The 21,490-nt window shown below is 40.6% G+C and overlaps 2 protein-coding genes across 2 annotated transcripts; both read left to right on the top strand.

Annotated features, from left to right (window-relative positions):
- Positions 1–1,257: 1,257 nt before the first annotated feature.
- LOC128302048 (probable serine/threonine-protein kinase pkgA) lies at positions 1,258–18,828 on the top strand. Its single transcript, XM_053038762.1, has 3 exons — positions 1,258–1,908; positions 6,832–6,995; positions 17,119–18,828. Exons 1-3 carry the CDS (start codon positions 1,842–1,844, stop codon positions 18,316–18,318), a joined length of 1,431 nt encoding a protein of 476 aa, XP_052894722.1. The 5' UTR covers positions 1,258–1,841; the 3' UTR covers positions 18,319–18,828.
- A 961-nt stretch (positions 18,829–19,789) lies between these two features.
- On the top strand, positions 19,790–20,637 carry LOC128303486 (serine protease SP24D-like). The gene is made up of 2 exons (XM_053040456.1): positions 19,790–20,016; positions 20,105–20,637. The coding sequence occupies exons 1-2, from the start codon at positions 19,790–19,792 to the stop codon at positions 20,613–20,615; spliced, it is 738 nt and encodes a 245-aa protein (XP_052896416.1). The 3' UTR covers positions 20,616–20,637.
- Positions 20,638–21,490: the final 853 nt, after the last annotated feature.

Here is a 21,490-nt window from a genome sequence, read left to right as displayed (position 1 = left end):
ACGAACGCCGGAGGGATACGAACACGCACACATGTTCAAAACCTTCTCAATAACGACGCCTTTCGCGAAGGTATTGAGAAATTATTGAGAAGGTTTTGTATATGTATGGGTGGGATTTTGCCAGGTGGGAATGCTGCTCTGATCGCCACTAGCAAAACATCCAACTTAATTGGTCTAAACCAATGCATTATCCATCCTGACACTAGAGTTTAAAGTTTTAAAAACGTAATTTAATTAAGAAGGATAGCCAGGGCAAGTCAGGTTAATACGTAATCTGTTCCACTATATGCATTATCTGATATATTATCTGTGTCAACTGTTAATTTATTATAATATTATTTGTGTCATCTGATCTATTCAACTATATGTAAATAGACGTATGAGCTATATGCAACGAACTGGTAAAACTGTCTATATGTGATGGATAAATCTGTTTCAGATTCTTGAACCTGAATGATTAATTCTAAATGTATTTTCAAAATTTTTATGAATCTGAAGATCCCAGATTGATGATATCCAAGGAACTTATCTGTAAAGGACAACCCCCTCCAACCGATCGATTGCTCTGAGGATTCATGAAAATTTCGAGACTCGATTCCTAAGTTGAATGACTCTTCGCTAAAGATTGACTCTTCCCAAAAGATTCATTTATCACCACACTAGTTACATGTTTTATATTATATGTTTCCTCTTATTCTTGGCGTATTGACCTACCCTAGACCTGCCTTTTCTGGAATTTATAGACTTATTTTCACTGCGTAACCGTTTGGGTGATTATTATCGGGTCAATATGAGATTTTATACTAGTACCATGTAGAACATAAGATATGAAAAGATAAGACATGTTTCTAGCCGTCTATTTAGTTCAAGATGTATGATGAGCATATATTACTTCTTCTTGACGGAACGGCCTACTACAACCCGGTTATGGGATTGTGGCATTTCTGGTCTACTAGACTTAATTTACCACGTTGCCGGATAGCCACAGTCCTTGTTACGGAGAATTGGTCGGGAATGGAATTTTGAACTGGGCCTATCCAACCATCGTACCCTTAATTTGAACAGTTTGCCTAGCCCTGCCGAAAAAGGCCCCGCAGAGCACAAAAGGGGGAGCGCAACATAGAGCCTCTCGCATTTTTAAATTCTCCATTGGTTCTCTCGCTCTCCATTTCGCTCTCCATTGAGTAACGCAACAAGCACCGTCTTGGATTTTTGTCTGGGGAGGAAAAAAAAATAGTTCCAAAGGAGAAACCACTGTGTGCGGTAGCATTGTTGCGGTGTGTCATCGCGTTGTCATCGCGTGCAATTGTGCTGCGGGAACTGCCGTGGACGCATTCCTTCGGCATAACGCTGGTTCCGGTACATTGTCCTCCTGTGTTCCTTTCCCGTACGTAGCTTCCGGTTTCCGCCCATGGTGGTCCAGTTTCCGTTACAGTGTGGAAAATCGTTTACGCTGCTGAGCGAGTGCTCGAATGATCAAGTGCGTTGTATGGGTAGGGTTGCAATAGCTCTTGCGTGTGAGAAGAGCTGGTGAAATGTGACAAGTGTTTGTTGTTGCGGGTTGGTTTATGCAGCAACATTGAGCCGGGCGCGTCCTCTACAGCTAGCTTCTAATGACAAGTGATTGTGAAATTGCACCATCTAAAAGCAAGTCCATGGAAATATCTCTGCAAATTGCTTTAACAGTACAGTAAGAGATAAAGCGACGTAGTAGTGAGGTGGGTGCAGAAACCAAAACAAAAGTTCAACGCCTGCTTTTCGGTGCACAAGTTTCCGCCATTGCGACATCTTCGTGTCATAACCCGTCATCAGCATCAGCACTGTCCTCAGCATAGACAGTAATGGATACGTATGTCAAAAATCTGCTCAACGGTTGGAACATGCCGGAACTGATAAAAGTGTTTCAAGGTAATGTACCGAAAGTATGTTCCACATTCCCATCATTTCGTTTCCGGTTGCGCAGGAAGTGAGATGGGTCGAACGAGAGCAAAACAGTGTGTGTGTGTGAGAGAGAGAGAGGGAGAGCGCACCACGAGAGATAAGAGAGCACCACAGGGCAAAAAGAGAGGATGTCCGTGCATATCAGTATGTTGATTATAGTTTGGGAGGAAAAAAAAACATCAACAACAACAACAAAAAAGGCGTAATAAAAAAATGTTTGGACTCGACAACAAAATGTATTTCCTCTCACGTTACCTTTTTCCCATCAATAAAGGCACGTAAAAGGGGAACAAGTTGTTTTCTAGTAACAGTACTGTTTAATGTTTGCATGTTTAACATGTTTGCTGCAGATCTGGGCAGTCTTTCGTACATAAGCTTTTTCACGATATCATTGCCCGTTTGTGTTGTAAAATAAGCTTTGAATGGGACGGCGATTTTTCGTAACCCAACATAATGAATTAAACAGTGCATTTTGGTCGTAGTGTACTGACGCAACTGTGATGATCATGAGACACCATCAAATATGATAAATTTTGCATAGTTGTTTTACGTTGGCACAAATACTACCAATAGACTTCATAATTGAAGTTTCACAAGCAAAAGTACCCACACACAAACACACACACACACACACACGGACATTCCTTATGTATGAAAACTTCATTTGCAAAGGGCAGAAATTTCGTTCATAGTTTAATTACGTGGAAACTTTTGAAAATGTGTTGCAATATCTTCCCCATTCCGTTCACTCTCTCTCTCTTCTCTTGCCCGCATACAAACACACACACAAACTTGAATTCCTTCAAGTTGGTAAATAACGCAATTGTTCGTCTTTGGCGGCGCCACGCCAACCTTTCCGCACTGTAATTCCCTTTTTTTTTCGTTGGTAGTAGCGCGACTCCATCGGAACGTTACGACAGTTAGGAGGACGGTTTGTGTTTCGCTAGTGGAGTGAAATTTAATTTGAATTGCAATGAGAATTATATCTTGTCTTTTTGTTCTTCTTCGTCCATAGCTAAGCACCATTTTCCACCGTCCCGCTTTCTGTCCGACTGTCTGCCACGACCTTGCCACGTTGTGTTTGAATGTTCTTCACTTACTTGTAGTTTTCTGTCTGGTTTCCCTTCGTTTCATTGCCCTGTCACACTATTGGGTATTTCGGTGCGGGTACGGCGACGTGGCTTCAAAGTTTTTAAATGCCGGTTCCCCAATATTCTACCGAGTTGGTTGGAGTTGGTTGGTAACGAAACGTTGCCGTTGATGTAATCCGAACGCTCCGAATATAATCCAGTTCCCTTGCGTGGTGTAGTTGTTCGAATGAACGTTATGTTGTAGCCCGGGAGCTTACCTAACACGGTGCTCATCACGACCATTGTTTTCCTGCACCAACTGTGAACCATAACGGTGTTACTCACTAAATATTTTATTGATCTTTTTTCTATACCGTCCATCAACCGTCTCTGGGGGAAAGCTTATGAAACAAAGAAGATTCTTGACGTGCCGATTCGAAAAATGTGTAATGCACCTGTTGGAACATTTGGAAGTCTTTAATTTTGAATGGTATTGGTGGTGTATTGCTAGCGGCGCCGGTCTTTACACGACAGGAATGGTCCAAAATCCCATCCGGACCAACCCTCCGAACGCAGGATGAACTATCCAGTTACGGGTAAATAAATTGAACGAAAGCGAGACCTCTTGAGGTTATTTTGCCGATAAAGAAGAAGAGAAATTTAAGTTTTGAGGTATTTCCAGGCAAATAGGTATCCATAGGTAGGCAATCAATATGCTAATAACACAACTTATGACAGAATAAGTTCATTTCCTTCATTTTAAGTAATCATTAAAATATGAACACTATGGGATAAGATGTCAGAATTGCACATTTTTTAATCAAAATACAGTGGAGCCGGATGCGGATGCCGGATAATCGGATAACACGGATTATAGGCACATATCCTATTTTTTGTTAAATGTAGCGTATAATGTTTCACATGCAGGGCTTTTTCAAAGTATAATTTATTTTTCCTGAATGTTCTATTGTCTATTGTTCTATTGCAAAAGAAATTGCAGTTGTTTTCTTTAAGAATTTGAGCTCATTTGATCATATAATTCTTCCGTCAACAGTGTTGCCGGAATATGTCAAATTTCCTTTGGAACTGTCATTTCCGAGCGGCACGGATAATCAGACACCCGGTTAAATGGCACCCGGATAATCGGCGCTCTGTAGGGCTTCGAAAGATGTTTATTTTAAAGTTTAAACACAAAGACTTTACAACGATTTGACTTTTGATCAGCACAAGTTGTTAGAAGATGCTTGTTGCTGTCTCGATCCTCAAAAATAACCTTTAATAACTGAAAAAAACAGAAAGTAAAGCGTCATTGACAATGTTGGACTATTAATATGAAAAAGATAATGTTAAGATTTTGAAGAATCGTCATATTTAGTGGCACTACAACTTTAAGCGGTCTAGGCTTGTCATTTGTTTACTTTATTAAGCCGAAGCTTGTAAGCCAGTCCAGCGATTTTTAATACACGTATCTTCTGTATGTCTTCTCTATTTTAGGCAAAATGAATATGAAAATGGTCATAACCAGCTGTTGCTATTGTGTAGTCTCATACACAGCCCCATGTTCTACCGGAAAGGGTGAACATGCTAAACGATTGAACGATTGTGCCGTGAAATTTTGGAATAATACTAAACAACACTACAAGGACACAAGTTATTGTAATTATCAAACAAACATTTATCAAATTTGACGCAAACGGAAGGAAAGGAATTTGGGATTCTGAACCGTTGTTTGAGTGGATAGCAGCATCGTTTTACGATGAAAGCTTATGTGTAAACCTTCTCGCCCGAAAGTTTGTAGAAAAGTGTTGTTTGAAAAGTGAGTCTAGTCTACAAAAGATGTAAAATTATACATTTGAATGAATTTAATTTGAAATTGAAGCAAATGGAGCGATAAGATTGTGAAATAATGCTAGTATGAAGGAAATGTGGGCGTCTTCTGCCTTTTTCAAAATCATTTTTAAATCTTCATATGTAATGTTTCCTTGTGATTAGTATCTACCTCATGGTCTTAAATAAAATATAAAAATCAACTAACGAATCGTGCTTTTTTATTGAAATCGTACACAAAAAGAAGATCGAGAATGTTAAAATACTTTATTTCCATTCCATTGTCTCATTAGACCATAGAAGAGGGTCTTTTCCTTTAATCCCATTTGCATACCAATTTTGCCATCTTGCAATGTGCTATGATGGCAGCCATTCGATGGAATTCTGCCAGATATTCGATATTTGTCGTCTACATTGCCCCACCGAAAGCACCACGACAAAATTGTTTTCAATCGGGCGGTCACAGCCCTCACTCCCACAATGCACACACCTTCCACGGACGCGGCGGGATTCATGTTGCTAATAGTTTTCGTGCCTCGTTTAGGACGCACAAAATTCACCAAAGCACCAAAAGCGGTGAGCATGCGCCGTGCCTAGAAAATGACGGCTATTATCATTTATTGCGAAAATAAAAAAAAAACAAATGGCAAATTGTGTTGATTTCGGAGCCCATTTGTTGGGAACTATACCCCGTCGACTTGCGTTAAAGTTCGTCCGTGCCCTTATCTCGTTACCCCCAACCGGCAACAATTGGTTCGCGTGCGCTAACAGCTTGCACTTGTGTGTCCCCCTTATGCTGTCCACAAACAACAAAGCATGCGGACGGACAGGAAGCTTTTCGGACGGTGTGTGCTTGAGTACAGTTTTTTCTTTTCAGACAACTGTCTTCCTTCCCTCCCCCCCCCACCCCCCCGCGATCGCTCTAGGTTAGAAAGGGCTTCGGAAAAGGGTGATTGATCACGAAAATTGCACAGAACGTAAGGGAACGACGTACACGGTGGTGTGCACACTTTTTATGCGATATGCTGCGGCACGGTTTGTATTACGCTCTTGCGTAAGCTCGAACCAATGCTTCCTAGGGCAGCCGCAGTCGTTTGCAATTGGTGTAATTTTCCGTATGTGTGATCGCGCACGATCGAGCGTCTCGAGCGCACGTATGGTTGGCAGTGGATTCCAGTGCTGGAAAAGACAACTTGCGCAGAGTTCGGTTTGACAACTCGGGGGACCCATAATCGTATCACCATCGCTTGGCAATAGACACCACCACACCGCCCCACCACCGCCCAGCACTGCAGATGCACTCCCCCCTCACCCTTTTGGGGTGAGCAGCTTCGGGAAATACGAGCGTCGAACTGCTGCGCAACCATTATTACTTCGACATTTCTTCATGCATCTCCGTACAGACGTGGACTACACGTCTCATATTCGGAGTCTCTGCTCGGTTGCAGAGCCCATGTATGGTCCCATTTCCAGCGTAGATAATACTCACTTAAGCAACCCCCCTTCCTCGACCACTCGGCACTCCTCGGCACCGTTTTAATGTCTTGTCTATATGCGAGTAATACTAAAAGAAAATATGCGTCCCCCTTTGTCCCCATGTGTTCTCTTCACCGCACTTTTTGAGCAACAGACTGCGGAACTGCTTGCGTCTCGCTGGGTGGCAGTATCGGTTCACTCTTATTCGTCTTCCGTCAAACGTGTGGCGCGGCTCCGGTCGTTAATGCGATGCCCTGCTTTTTACAGATCTTTTTTCCTTTCCACGAGCCTGTGTTCACTGTACCATTTCACAATTTTTCCCTCTCTCTTACTCTCGTTCTTTCCCCTTTTTCATGGCTCCCAATTTAACAACCACTCGGGCCCAACTGGTGCCGTATTCCGCGCGGCTGGCTCGTGTGTTCCGTAATTTATTCCGTAATGCGGGAATATCTGCTGCTGCGTCGTCCGATGACTTATTTCGTCACAATTTGCTGCCCACACTCACACATACCGACAGAGGAGGAAATCGATGAAGCTGCCTTCAAGTGCCTCAAGTACGATATGATCAAGGAGATAATACCACGCATTGGTAAGCGGGCCAAGTTCCTGCAGCGGTACGAAGAGTACAAGGAGAACCTAACGGAACGGCCCGCCTTTGCGGAGCTGCAGCTGGACGACAAGGTAAGCGGGAATGGGGGTGGCGAACGAGTTGTGATGTGGAAAACATATGGGATTTTATGATTTTGATGAACATGAATCTTAGGTTGGGAGGGAGACGATCCTCAGAGAGCGAGAAACAATCACAATTTAAGTTTAGAAGTTGTTTTTCCCCAACTGATCGTTTCGTTAAAAATGTTTTCTTTTAATAAATTAGGGCTAAAATCTTTACATTTCGATAGCATTCTTTAGTGGCCTAGGCAATTACTTCATGTTTTTATGTTTCGTGAGCTAGACTTTATGATCGAGCTGATTGTAAATGATCATGCAATCGATCTGCACAAAAAAATCCTCCCAATTGACACGATTTTTAATTTGTGATGTTTTATTGACGAAACTAATGGCCTTTTACATCACAGTTTAATGGATTGGGGTACATGACCTTGGGTTAGAATTTTCATCTGATGCTCTATTCTCACAAATGAAATGCGCTGTTTGGTTAGTTTTTCTTTTCTATTTGTGGAGTACATTTACGAATCATTGGTGTTTAGTTTTTTTGAAATCGCGGGATAAACTGTTTCCCACCAGAAAACTATTGTTGGTTTATTTTCTACGGTGAAACCCAACCCGAAACCCGTTATCAAACTGAAATGCGTACATTTTCATGGCCCCTGCATCGCCTGTAATCGGACCATTAACCGTGGCATTCTTTTTACATCTTACCAAGTAGCGCAGCGATTTCAATATATTTCATTAATCTTTTGTCTTTTTGAGGCAAAGTAACGGAACACTCCCCACCAAGTTTAGGAGCAGTTAGGACAAACACGATCGTGTTCAAGTGGTGTTGCGAGATCAGAATGATAACCACTTACAGCGTGTTACAAGAGAGACATTCTTAAAAATTCGACACTGCAATCCAACGAGAATTTGTAAATCAAACGAAAGCTTCTTTAATAGTTCGTTCGAATCGGATACAAATAGAAATTAAAAATAATTTTTTATTAGTATAAAAATAATGCAATGGACAGATGGACGTTCCTTTTTAGCTGTAATTTTTGTTTTCATCTCGCTTGGGTTTTGATGCCGCGTACTATGTCCACTAACGATTGCGCAATGCTAGGTGATAATGAGACCTGCCAGACAAAATTAAACTGTGCTTCGAAGTCGTGTTTGTCGGACATGTAATGTGTGGTCTTGTCTGATGGATGAAAGTCAATGAATTTATTCTTCTCGCTGGTCTTATTCTATTGGTTATAAAGCGCGGTGCAAGATTCAACATTATTAAGATTGAGAATAGATATTACACACTGGTTTTGGTCAAAATTTTACGAATTTGAAGTCCCTGAATAGTCGCTATAGCATAACTGAAGATGATTCTTTACACAATATGATCCGTCTGCCCCTTTTTAAGAATAAGTAAAACTGCAGTAGAGCTTTAAAAAAATTAAACTAAAACTATCTGCAATGGAAATTATGTAGAGTTACTATAACGATTGAAATAATTTTCCTAATTTTAGTTTGTATGTTACACATATTTATAAAACTTATGCTTTTAAAACGTATAAATATACTTTTAAAGCAATTTACTGAATTTTGAAACAAAAGTTATGGTTGATTAAACGTTCTTATTGATAATAGAGTTACTACCAAAATTGTTTCAAGAAGTCCAACAATTATTATATGTTTTGAGTTTGGATCGCCTGAACTAGACTTACATTGCCAGAGCTGGGCTTACAGCGCTGGGCTACTGTGTAGTAGTAATACAATCATTTCTGCTTTGATTTTTCTTATTTTATTGATATCTTTCAAGGCTTAAAAATTAGTTTTTAGGGGAAATATTGATGGAAAGGATAACTAACTAGAGTGAATGGAAATTGAGTAAATGAGGTACAATAAAGAAGTATTTCTTAAATTTACAAATATTTTATGTTAAAATTACTTGTATTATACATTAAACAATTTTTTCCGTTCTGAACCTTGTGTTTTTTTTCATTTGATTTACATATCTAACTTTAGTTTGGTTTGAAGAATTAATTTTTTTTGTGTAATTCACTAAAATTAGTTTAAATAACAAACTAGTTTAATTCATAAGTGAGTCACAGTGATTAAATTCGTTATGGCGACTATCAACTCACCCACAATGAGTGAGCTATAAAATTCGCTGATCTCGCTGATTCTTATTTAATACATAATAATGAATTATACACACTTTTAATTACAATAACATTCACGATGTTCACCGAATATCTGCTTACTTCCGAATATTCATTACTATGATTGGGGTGTTGGGTGATTGGGACTTGGGGTTTTCCAATATCGATCACCATGGGTAGCAGAAGGGTGTGTTAATTTGGAACGTTTGGGGGCGGAATTAAGCGGCATCCGGTATACAGAAAAAAGTTTAAAAAATCATTTGAATTATTGTTAGTTTTCATCGTGGAATTATCGTTGGACAGTAATAGAGTGGATTAAATTAGGTGTATCGTGATCAATTATTTGCTTTTTTACATTCTTCACTTTGTAATATTTGATGCGGTATTTTTGGATCCGCATCTGTATGCCGGCGATCACTAGTACTGTAGTAGTAGTAAATAGTAATTTTTACGAATACTGTTTTATTGAAGTATTATAATTGCAATAGCCAACGATGGGGAATTTGATGATGATTTTGGAGAGATTGTAAATAATTCCAATTTAACATTTTTAAATTCTAATGTTTAATAGTAACAAAAATCACTATGTCTTCTTTATCTTGCATGTAGTAAACGAAATGCACAGAAAGGAATGAATGCGCCACATGAAGAGCAGTGGATATCTATTTACGTACAATCAATTTGCAGCGCACTACACTGGCATGGCGAATGTCTGATAGATCAAGCAATGGTAGTACTTAAGTGACACACAACAGCACGATGGGCAGAAGATAAGAACTACAGCGGGGAAGCACCAGTGGCGTGGCGACGAATATTGAAATTACATTCTTGCGCACACCATCGGCAACAGATACGCACCGGCGGAGTGCGGCAGAAATGGGTGTAAAATAGTAAGCACAGCACCGAAGAGGAAGTCTCGATATTACGACCCCAACCCAGGGGTTGGTGCTTATCGCGCAAGATGCGTACCGGGCGAATAATGATGGCCCACGGCTTCGGAGCGGATGTATGTATGAGCGGAGTGTGGTGACCGAATATGTATGTGGCGGGTGATAAGCGTGAAATGTCGCTCCCCGAGCTGACCTGACGACGGTCCCCAGAAGTACGCGCGCGCGGTGGCTACTTTACCCCATCATTGCTATTCACCCAAGGGTCAACCATATTCCCTTCCGGGCTGGGCCGTTCGGGGCCAGCAAAGTTAAGCGTATTCGGAATACATTTTCAAAGATTCCCCTCCCCCGGTCTTGTCGCAACAGCGCGAGCAGCCGATTAGTCGATTGAGCTTTTATGTCTCTGCGCGTTGGACCGCCAACCATTTGGACCTTGACGTGATGGAGAAGATTTTCTCCAATGTCCGACACGACAGCCGGACAGCAAGCGCAGCGATATTGCTGCGGCTGCGCTTGCCCATTTATGCTGCACCGGGCCGCGCTACGTGCCGCTACGTCTTTTTTACGCTGCTCCCGAGGCGCATTGTCCGCGCCAGCTCAGCGGTTTCTCATTTATCATTTGGAATAGGGAATAGTTTCTTGCCCGCAGCGAATAAAGCAGCGGCGCTGCTATTCGCGGGAATGGCTGGCCTGGTTTTGACGCCAGCACGCGAAAGGCGCTATTCCGTATTTATTATGATTATATTTCCACAAAGTGTCTCTCGTCTCTCTGACGGCGGTTAGAGTATTCTTCGGCGTCGTCTCGTTGCGTCTACGCGTACTTTGCCATCTGCTCTGCTGGCTGGCTGTGGCCCCGTTTGGTGGGTAGTTTTAGTTTTTATTGTTGTAATACACGAAGCGGGGAGGACAGCGGACGCGAAGGGTTTCGGAGTGCTGAAGGCCCTATTACGGTAGCCCCTTTGGTGGGATAACGCTTTTCCCACTACTTCTACTACTACCGTTTCTACCATATTACTAGCGAACGAATACTAGACGCTAGCGCGCCGTGTAGAGGGCCTTGGGCAACCACTAGTTGCCCATTGTGTGGTATTTTTCGTTCCGAGTGCTTGGCGCGTATTTCGAAATTGGTTCGCGCATATTCACACACAAACGGGCTGACTGCTTGGCTGACTGGCCACACGGCCACTTCTTGCCGATGCCGAAGCTTTTGATGCTTTTGTGAAGTTTTAATGTGTGTTTTCTTTCGCTTTACCTCCGCCTGTGTGCTTACGGTTCGGTATGTTTTTATTTCGATTTTGTAGATTTTTTAAACACACAGGCGTTGTGGCCATCCCTTGCGGGGGGACATATTTTTGCCCGTGCGCTACAGCGTGTATTTTGTGCGATTGCGCTGAATCGTCACTTTTGTAGTTAAAATCCGGTGAAACCTCTTCGCGGTTAGTGCCACGTCGCGCAAACCATATTTGCATTTTGCCGGGGCAAGATATAAAGCAATATATTCATTGCAGTTTCAGCACATCGCATGTGGTGCAAGCGAAGTATCGCGCCGGGTTGGAAAAATACTTAACCTGCCTTGGGTGAACAAACGAGGTTTTTGCTGCGGAATAAGACGCTTTGTAGCTTGTGTGGAAGGTATTTTTCAATACCTTTTTGAATATTTTTGGTGAAGATCGCACAAAGAAGCTCATTGATGCTGAAGGTTGTACTTTAAAAAAAGAAACATCAAAGCACCTGTAGCCACGTGGAGAAACATACTTTCAGTGCTGTTAATTAGAATTCGTTCCAACCGTTTGCACGTAACAACTATTTTTGAATAAATGTAATGTAAATGTGTCTTCTGAAAATCTAATTTTCTAATTACAAAACCAATTTGTTTTAATCGTTTTTAATAGTTAAATCGATGTGTTTGATTTCAATTGACAGCATTTTACGACCATCATTATTTTGAGCTTTGATTGTACGGTGATAATTATGATAGGATTATAATTATGATAGGCGAGAATGAAGTAAAGAGATAATAGTAATAAAAAAATAAATTAATTGGTTTCGTGATTGTTTTGGTAAAATTTTGCAATAAATAGAAATAAACAGTTATTTATTGTCCTCTATGAAACAATAATATAATAATAATACATAATAATCTATTATAATAAAATGATATTATTTAATAATATAAATTTCGTTCGGTTAAAACCGCTCAAAACCCATTTTAAAAATATAAGCACGTCGAAATTATTTCAAATAAAACAAGTTTATTTTAAATCTGCTTAGTTCCAACGTGTGGTTCATCACTTCCACAAAGTAAGCAGGGGTGCTCGAATGGAAATTTTGTGTCTACTAGCTAATCGGCCCGGTTACAGGGTTATGCAACAGAATTCCGTAGTGTACGTAAAATTAAAGATGTTTAAAAAGGGGTTTTCTTCCCAATTGGTGGAAGTTGTTAATTAACATGGACTGCAATCGCAAACCCGAAATATCCAGTGAAGTACAATGATCCATATGACGATGGAAGTCAATTCTCTTGGCTAGTGTGATTTAAACTGACAATTGTTGCCTATGATTTAATCGAGCCTTTCATTCAAAAGATATTTTCCTGAAGTTTATGGCAATATTACGTATTTTACCTATTTGCATTTGATGACATCTTGACCATTGGGAATTGACTACAGACTCTTGGTTGCCTGGCTTGATAAATTTGTTTTAGAGAAGTAAACAACAGAGATGAATCAACTGCTCCTGAAACACTCTCGCATTTCTTTTAGTAAAAAACATGAAAAATTGCTGCGAATCAAGCAGTTTAACAGCTTTTTAAATACCTTTATAAGCTGCTATAAAACATGGCATCCTTTTCTATGCTGTTATCTTCGTGGATTCAATGATCATTCTTGGTCTTCCTTGATTTGTATTAATCAGGATATTGAGTCCAGGCTTATTGGCACTTGAATGGTGGCTTGATGGTAGCGACGCCGGTCTTCACAGGAACGGATCGGGACCAAAATCCACCGTTCTTCGGTCTGAATATTCAGCTACGGATAAACAAAGACACAGAAAGCCAGAAATGTCAGGCCCATATTTCTTAAAGTTGTGCCGATAGAAGAAGAGGTGAGTGCTGCGTACGGGTTGAATAGGATTTTGCATTAGTTTTGTCATTTAAGAAACCTTTCACACTGTATCATCGAACATGATTAAAATCTTTTCGAAAATCTTGTAAAAGATCCGACTTAAAACTGCTAGAAAACGCGCGACTACCCAAGGACAACAATTAAAAACATTCTCAAAATGCGCGTCTGTGGACGTCCATACTAGTAAAAAAACTTCCATTTGGTAAAACCATAGTATACATGGAAAAATAAATTGTTGGCGACGGGATCATAGAAGGCATAGCGAAAGAAAGGAGTTTAAAGAAGAGATGTGAATTCAAAAATGCTCCACACAAAAAAATGATCCATGGATGTGGGAAATAATGTTACCATGGAAACGTTATGCGTCGCCTCCAACTAAAATTTGTATTATACTTTTTCATTTTCATCTTTTTTGGAGTTGCAGTTGAACAAAAAACAGATAGAATTTTGTTTATTATTTTATCGATCTTCTTAAGTATTATTTTAAATTGCTTATACAAAATATGTTCGTATTGTAAAGTACCGTAGTGTAGCATTCTTAAGCACGGTTACAGCATAAAGCATTTAACAATAAAAAACAGACCACTTAAATGGAACATATTTCTGGCCGTTGTACATATGCTCATTATTTCCGTACAACGACCATCAATACTAGACTTTCATACTTGATTATTTTTTTGTTTACGCTAAAGATGTTTTCGACCCGGTTGAATATGTAAATCGATTTTCACTACTCCAGGGTCAGCAGTTCATTACAAAACGCGGTACCCAAACTTGCTCCAAGCTTATCTGAGAAGAAATGAGTTTTAACGCGATTATGAACACGAGCCTAATAAATCGTGACGCTCGTTAAATGTCCACGTACATTGCCATTTTAAATTGGTGCATAAAGCGTACTTCTGCGGCGTAATGTTTCGCCATTGTATGCGCTTTCGAACGTACTGTTCCGAAATTAATGTTCGAACTAGAGCGAAAACCAAAGCCCGTTTTATTCCTATGATTGACAGACACGGGGCCAGAAACGTCGCGGTGTGTGGTAGCTCTTTTTTGAAAGTATCTTACTCGGGAGCTTTTGCCACGGAACTACAATGCACATCGACACCATATGGCAAGGGACTACGTTCAATAAAACATTATGCCAATGGAGCTCATGTCTAGCCCCGTGCGCGCCGTCGTTCCGACCGTAAATGCAGATGTATTTATTCCACCTCCGGAGGCACCCTCGCGGTGGTGTGTCTGTGTCTCTTGACATAGTTTTTTTTTGTTGCTGTCGGTTGAGTGTGCTGTTTCCTTTCGGGTGTTTGAAAAAGGGTGCTTGTTGCTTGGGGTTTACGATGCCAGCTTCTTCATGCTCCATCCATTCTTGGTCTGTGCCCCCTTTCCCGGGCGTCCCTGCGCACTCCCGGCGGCCGATGAGCGTGCTGGTTTTCCAAAGCGAGAATTTTTAATGAGAAAAAAGCTCCAAACGTTCGAATAATGAAATGCATTGTTGTAATAATATCATCGCGTTTCGCTTGCCGTACGGAGTGTGGAGTATGGCGCGGGCCGTGTTCTTCGTGGAGTTTCGTGTTTGCTAGGCGCTATGGAATACACGTGAGCAGAAGGAATATTATGTATTCCTTAGTTTTTGGAAATAAAGCTGCTGCCAGTGGTGCGTTGCGGTTCGCCGCATCCATTACTCCGGCCATCGTCACACTCGGGTCGGGTACGCGCAACGGAAAGACATACGTTTGTAAAGTCACCGGAAGCGAAGGAAGCTGCTGTTGGCAATTGCACACGTGATTTTGGTATTTAATTTTTCGCTTCATTTTCGACTGAGATTGTACCAAAGGGAATAGTTGGATGTTGGAAATAAAAAATATGAATATTCATCGCTATGATGAATATGTAAAACAGTAAGATTGACGCTAAATACATGTGTATTGCGGAGATGTGAAATTTCCTTATCGGTGTGATCGAATGAAGTGAATGAGATTGTTTTTTTTTCAACCAAACACCATTGATCATTGTGTATCGAAATGATTCACTTGATGGTTGATCATGACTAGTGATTTTAATTTCCCTCTAGCAAAGGAGAAATTGCGCAAAACTTGAATGATCTTGAATGATAAAGCACAACATAAAAGTTGGCTGGCAGATCGATTGGATGAAGAAAATATATTCATTTCGGAGCTGGTTTGATAATTTAATCCGTATATCCACGATATATCAACTCACCAGATGTGAGTATGAATCTCGACGCGCTTTTGATATGTTAAGTTTTTTAAATCTGCTGTTATAAACAATTGACATTAATAATGAAGATCAGAGGTTTTTTGGGTGTAGGACCAAAACCATCAAAAATAAATACGTAAATAAAAAGACAAACGAGAAATACGAAACAGATTCTTTATTTAAAAATTGTATTTTTTTAGTAGCTAAATTAAGATCGAAAACATAAACAGGAAATGATCTCCGTTATATGTTCTTAAATATTTTTTTAACTAAAGCATGTCTTGTCACAGAAGCTTCACTAATAAAAATAATTTCTGGAATTTCTGGATGACTTTTCGTCATGATGTATGATTAGAGACTCGTCTCCGCTTATTTACGGATAACAACAACATTATTCAAAATTATCAATTCGATTTTCAACCTGCTCTTTCCACCACTCATCAAATTCATAGATTGTAAAATACCATACTAAATAATCGAGTAATTAGACAATCAACCGGCCTTGTACTCTTGATATCATATGGCCCCAAGGTATGATATATAAACTTATTACATTTAACTACCCCTCATATTTGGTGAAAATAATAAAATCTTTTCTGGAAAACAGACAAAACTGTGTCCATATCAGGCATACCAAATCTAAAACATTTTCACCAAAAGCTGGTGTACCTCAAGGTAACATATTATCTCCCCTGCTATTCAACATTTAAATATCAGATCTATCACCTATGAATAATTGTAAACAATACCTATACGCTGACGACTTTGCCATCAAATCGTCATCAAAAATAAAATCGCTAAACAACGCGTTAAAAAAATATAGTAAATTTTGTGGAACTGGAACAAATGGAAACTAAAAGTAAACGGAAATAAATCAGAAGCTATTTTCTTTACTAAATACACCAGTAAACGAAAACTTCCCCAACGTAGTTTAAAAATAAATAACACAGACATGTAAAATACTTAGGAATTACCTTGGATCAAAGTATAACATTTAAATTACATTTAGACAATTCTGTAAGTAAAATTAAAAAAACCTTGAAATGTCTTTACTCTCTAGTAAATAGGAAATCAAAACTGAATCTGCAAAACAAATTGCATCTTTACGCTGCTCCTGTATGGAAGAGTTGCGCCAAAACTAGCTTAAAGAAATTGCAAATTTGTCAAAACAAATTACTAAAAATCATCTTAAATGTTCCACCAAGGTACCGCACAAATCTCATTACAAATTATATTGATCTCATTTCATGAAAATATTACAACATTTGCCAAATGAGTGCAAATTCATTCGTACAGCAACTAGCTGGATAATCTAGGTAATTTAGTAGATAATTTAATGTAGGTAGATTAGGTGTTTTTCTAGATGTAAGAGCTAGTATTTTTTTTCTACACGTGAGTTTTTTTAGGAAATAATTTTTCTCACATCATTAACTCCAACGACCAGTTTAATAATTCAACACCGGTTACGCTATTGAAAAGCAAATATCATTGCGGAATGATTATTAATCGAACCCACTACTCCAAATTAGCATTGTGACGTCACATCTAGAAATTATAAACAATAAAGATATACTTTAACTTAACTTAACGTATGATTAGAGAAAATATTTTAACAGAATCTTTAAATCATTTCTAAGATGATACGGAAAGTGGGAAGTATTCCATTTGTATCTTAACCCATCAAACATTTTACTTCAACTGAAAATAAATCGTCGACGAATTGAACAACAAATTTTAAATATCTTTTCTCATTTTTTGTCTATTGCAGGAACGTTTCCCGCCAGCATCGCCACAGAAACCATCGCGCATAGATTGGGGTCGAATAGAGAAGGTGTGTGGCCCGGTACCAATATATCTAAAGAATCTACTAAAGATGTGCGGTTACGAGGCGGAAAGCAGTCTTCGAAATTTGAACGATGACGACTTCATCGATATGGAACGGTTTGCGCGGGAAGAACTGATCCATCTCGTACCGGCAACGCAGTTCTATTTCCACATCTTCTGCAGTGACCCGGCCCGCGAATTTCGACTCGTGCCGGGCCATCGCAAGCTGCTGCTGCAGATAAGCGCTTACCTGAACTACACCAAGGTGGCAAGTGAAATTCAGCGCCCCGAACCAGCTATCCGTCTGCCTTCCGAGCTTTCCATCCAGAGGGAACGCGAACATCGGCTATTGCTCGCTCAGCAACAACAGCAACAGCAGCAGCAGCAGCAAAAAGAGCACCACCAGCAGCAACAGAAGGAGCAACAGCAGGCTAAAGAGCAGCAGCAACTGTTGCAGCAACAACAGCAACTATTGCAAGAGGTTGTCCGAATGCACCAGCAACCGCTCTCCGACATGCAAGAAGTGATGCTGTCCGAGTTGAAAATGTCGCACAAAAACTCTCCACTCGCATTCGAGCAAGCGACGGTGTTCCCGCCGCTAAGCGACGAGGAGCGCATCAAGAAGATCCAGGGTTGCATCGTGAAGCTGATCGACATGTGGAGCGAGAAGCAACCGATCAAGCTGCAGATCACGGAGGAAATGATCAACGTGACATACGAGAGCAACGGCTACAACGCATTCATTAAGTGTCCCATGTGTGCGGTGCAGATAAAGGTGTCGAAACTGCCGACGAAGAAGGGCGATCGGTTTGTGATCTCCAACTTCTCGAAGCACATCATCAAGATGCATTTTTCTCAGCTTAGCGAGGCCGGTGGCGGTGGTGGTGTAACTGGCAGTGGTGGTGGTGGCGGTGTCGGTGGACACGCGGGTTCGGTCGGTTCGGAGCGACACCTAAGCATGGACAATGTGTCGTCGTACTACGGTGGTGAGAACTCGGATAGCAACACCTACCCGTACGATGACTATGGCACGGGCAAACGGCAGAAGCTCGAAGATGACGAGGACGATATGGATCCAATGCCACCTCATTTGCTGCATCCGTACGTGAGCATTAAGGATGAAATTATCGATCTGGATGCGTAGCCGATGGGTGGTTCGGTGTGTATGTCGCTTGTAAAGCGTGCTCGGTACAGCCCATCGTGCCGAAAAGTAGCGAGATAAGCTGTGGATGCACAAACGATACGAATAGCTAGAAGAAACCGTGAGCCAATTTTTCCATTCCTCAATCAAACCAAATAGCCTCTCTTAGCTTGTTGACTCTCATAGGTTTACTGATCACCAATTTGGTAGAATATAAGGATAGGCTGTTACATTTTAAAACTGTACGAAGGTTTAACTTAACGCGGTATCGCTGTTTTGCAACGACAAGCGAGATAACCTCGAAGGTGTTTTATTTACTAGCAATTATTTTATACAGGACGCAGGGTGTAAGCACTAGAGACAGTGGCATGAGACAAGACTTAATTTTGGAACCATTGTGGCTGAATTGTGAATAATCCGTTTTTTACGGGCGAATAGTAGCGATCGTAGATAGGCTGATAGCAATCGGTGTACATAAGAGTATAGTTAAATTATGCTAGCAAATGGAGCGAAATAAATTGGAAAATGTAAAGTTTTGGGATTTTTCTTTATTCTTTTTTCCTCATTTCACAAGAGACCATTACTGTTCATGTCTTGCATTTCGATCTCATCTTCTTTCGCTTTGAATTGTTATCGCTGATTTCATATACCCTTGGTCTTTGCACGAAGTGGAGTATTAGATTTAGATAATTCAGTGCATTTTCTTAATAATCTTACCAAAAATAACCAGAACCATACAAAAAGCCAAACAACGATTCAACACATCGACGAACCCTTCACACAAATTGAGTACAAGTTGTATACAAATCACGTACACGTGCTTGCATACCGCAAGTTTGCTGAGCTTTCACTTTTGCGTTCATTTTATTCTATCTGGTGATAAATAGTATTATTGTCAAAAAACCACAAAAATGGTAAACATTTTGCAAAATAAACCAACGTAATTAACATAACAACGTAAAATAAGCTTAATAAATCTAATTTATCACTCCAACTCGCCATGCTTGTTAGGGCCATGTTGAGCTTTTATTGTTGTATGCAATGCGCCCTTTAGTTGTACACAATTTAAAGAGTTGTTCAGCAGGCGAACAAATATTTTAAATCAACATATTTACAACTAAATTACAACCATTTGTCTAGTGGTTTACGCACATCTCGCAGCTGCAGCAATAACTTTAAGATGTGCTTGTTTTCCCCGTGCACTTAAAAATAGTAAGTCAGTAAGCCTTTGTAAAATAAATGCTAGCACGGTAAACGTTGAATTGAGCAGCACTCGAAAGGGATGGGTACGGTACAGCGTTTGGAGTGTCCTGAAGTGCGTGGGAAAAAAGGTAGACAAGTGGAATTCCTCCCGCTGATGACGGTTGCTTATCAGCTGGCTGAGAGCCTGCCTGCCTGAGATGGGGATGGGATATAAAAAAAGGTCTACGGCTCTGGCCGAATCGTTCCTTTACCTCCAAGTACATCCATCAAGATGGTTCGCTGTGCGTTTGCGGTCGGTCTGGTTCTGGTTGCGGTGCTAGGGACGGTACTGTCCGTACCAATCTGGAACCGCATCGTCGGCGGCCAGTTGGCAGAAGACACCCAAATGCCGCACCAGATTGCGCTCTTTTACAACGGCATGTTCCGGTGCGGTGGTTCGATTATTGGCAAGCGGCTCGTTCTGACGGCGGCCCACTGTGTGGTGGAAGGTGATATTGTGTACGTGTGCACCTCGATGAACCTCGATGGGTAGTTGGTGAAGATGGATGTGATTTAATTGTAATGATGGGAACCTTTTTCTTTGTAGTCTCGATGCCGCACAGTTTACCGTTCACGCCGGGTCAGCACACTTGAATGCCGGAGGTCATCTGTTCGAGGTCCGGGCAGTACACCCACACGAGCGCTACGGGTCCTTCCAGAACGATATCGCAGTGCTGAAGATGAAAGAACCGTTCCACTTTGACAAGTACGTTCAACCGATCGAGCTGATGGACGAGGAGGTTCCGCTTGGCAGTGAAGTGGTGATTTCTGGATACGGACGCGTCGGCAGCAACGAGCCAACCTCGGCCGCACTGCTGTACACATCGATGTTTGTGGTGGAGGACGAAAACTGCCACGGCGTCAGTCCGGGCCTGATTTGCATCGACAAGGAGGGTAGCTATGGTGCGTGCAATGGAGATTCTGGCGGTCCGGCCGTACACGCCGGCAAGCTGGTTGGTGTGGCCAACTTCATCATTGACTTCTGCGGTGGAGACCATGCCGATGGTTATGCGAAAGTGTCGTACTATCTGGACTGGATTCGTCAATTCTTGGAGTAAATGAGGGCATGGTACGATTGGCACCAGGGAGTTCGCTCGTGATGGGCGGAATAAATTGTAACTTTTTTGAAGGAAGCTCGATGGTGTTCATTGCATGTATTGCATTTTAATATGGTTTCGAAGAAATATTTGATACAAAAAGTTTTGTAATCAGTGTTCACATTTTCAGCAGAACCATGAGGGGAGAGTTTTCTTGGAGGAAAATTTGGTATTGAAAACAAACCAAAACTTTTCACTTACTTTGATAAAAATAGCCTACAGAAGTGATGTTAATGTACTACGAATTTCCAATCTGAGTAAAAGGATAAAATAGTTTATCTGTAACACATCTCCCGATGGAGTGTTGAATGTCTTTAGATATTTCGTTTACTGAAATAATGTACTAAATTGAAAATTGTCAGTTCTACGAAGGTGCAACCAAAACAATAAACCTTTATTCTGAGAAGGATGTAGAAAATGGACGGGCTGGCGAGATACAACACACACACATAACAAATATTCCATCCTATTATCAGTTTTTTTGTGTCACAATGTTTATACTGCAGCTTTGCAATGCTGTAGATTAAATATAATAAAGCATGCTTAAATTTAACGTTCCAAAACCGAGCATGCTTGGGATAAGGCATTCTAGAAGAAGAAAAAGTCCTGAGAATATTGTATTCAATAGCACAAGCGGTTCTGACAGTACGGCCTAACGCCGTTACAGTTAAAGAAATAAATAAATAAAAAATAAATTCAACACTTTATGACTTCAATAACGTTTGGGTAAAGCGTATCGATAAGGACAGTGGAATTTATGTATTATTCAGCTTTTATACAAAAATGTAATGTAAGTTTTGTTGCGCAGCGGGCACAATATGTTTGTTTTGATTATT

Source organism: Anopheles moucheti, chromosome 3, assembly GCF_943734755.1.
Source record: "Anopheles moucheti chromosome 3, idAnoMoucSN_F20_07, whole genome shotgun sequence".
Classification (NCBI taxonomy): domain Eukaryota; kingdom Metazoa; phylum Arthropoda; class Insecta; order Diptera; family Culicidae; genus Anopheles; species Anopheles moucheti.
The sequence above is the reverse complement of the archived record's forward strand: the minus strand, read 5'-3'. Positions and strand labels throughout refer to the sequence as shown.

Bases quoted from the DNA above. Each gene is read 5' to 3' on its own strand.
- LOC128302048 (XM_053038762.1), top strand. From the start codon at position 1,842: ATGGATACGTATGTCAAAAATCTGCTCAACGGTTGGAACATGCCGGAA. The intron at 1,909-6,831 runs GTAATGTACCGA...ACATACCGACAG, and splicing joins ACTGATAAAAGTGTTTCAAG to AGGAGGAAATCGATGAAGCT. The intron at 6,996-17,118 runs GTAAGCGGGAAT...TGTCTATTGCAG, and splicing joins AGCTGCAGCTGGACGACAAG to GAACGTTTCCCGCCAGCATC.
- LOC128303486 (XM_053040456.1), top strand. From the start codon at position 19,790: ATGGTTCGCTGTGCGTTTGCGGTCGGTCTGGTTCTGGTTGCGGTGCTA. The intron at 20,017-20,104 runs GTACGTGTGCAC...TTTTCTTTGTAG, and splicing joins GTGGTGGAAGGTGATATTGT to TCTCGATGCCGCACAGTTTA.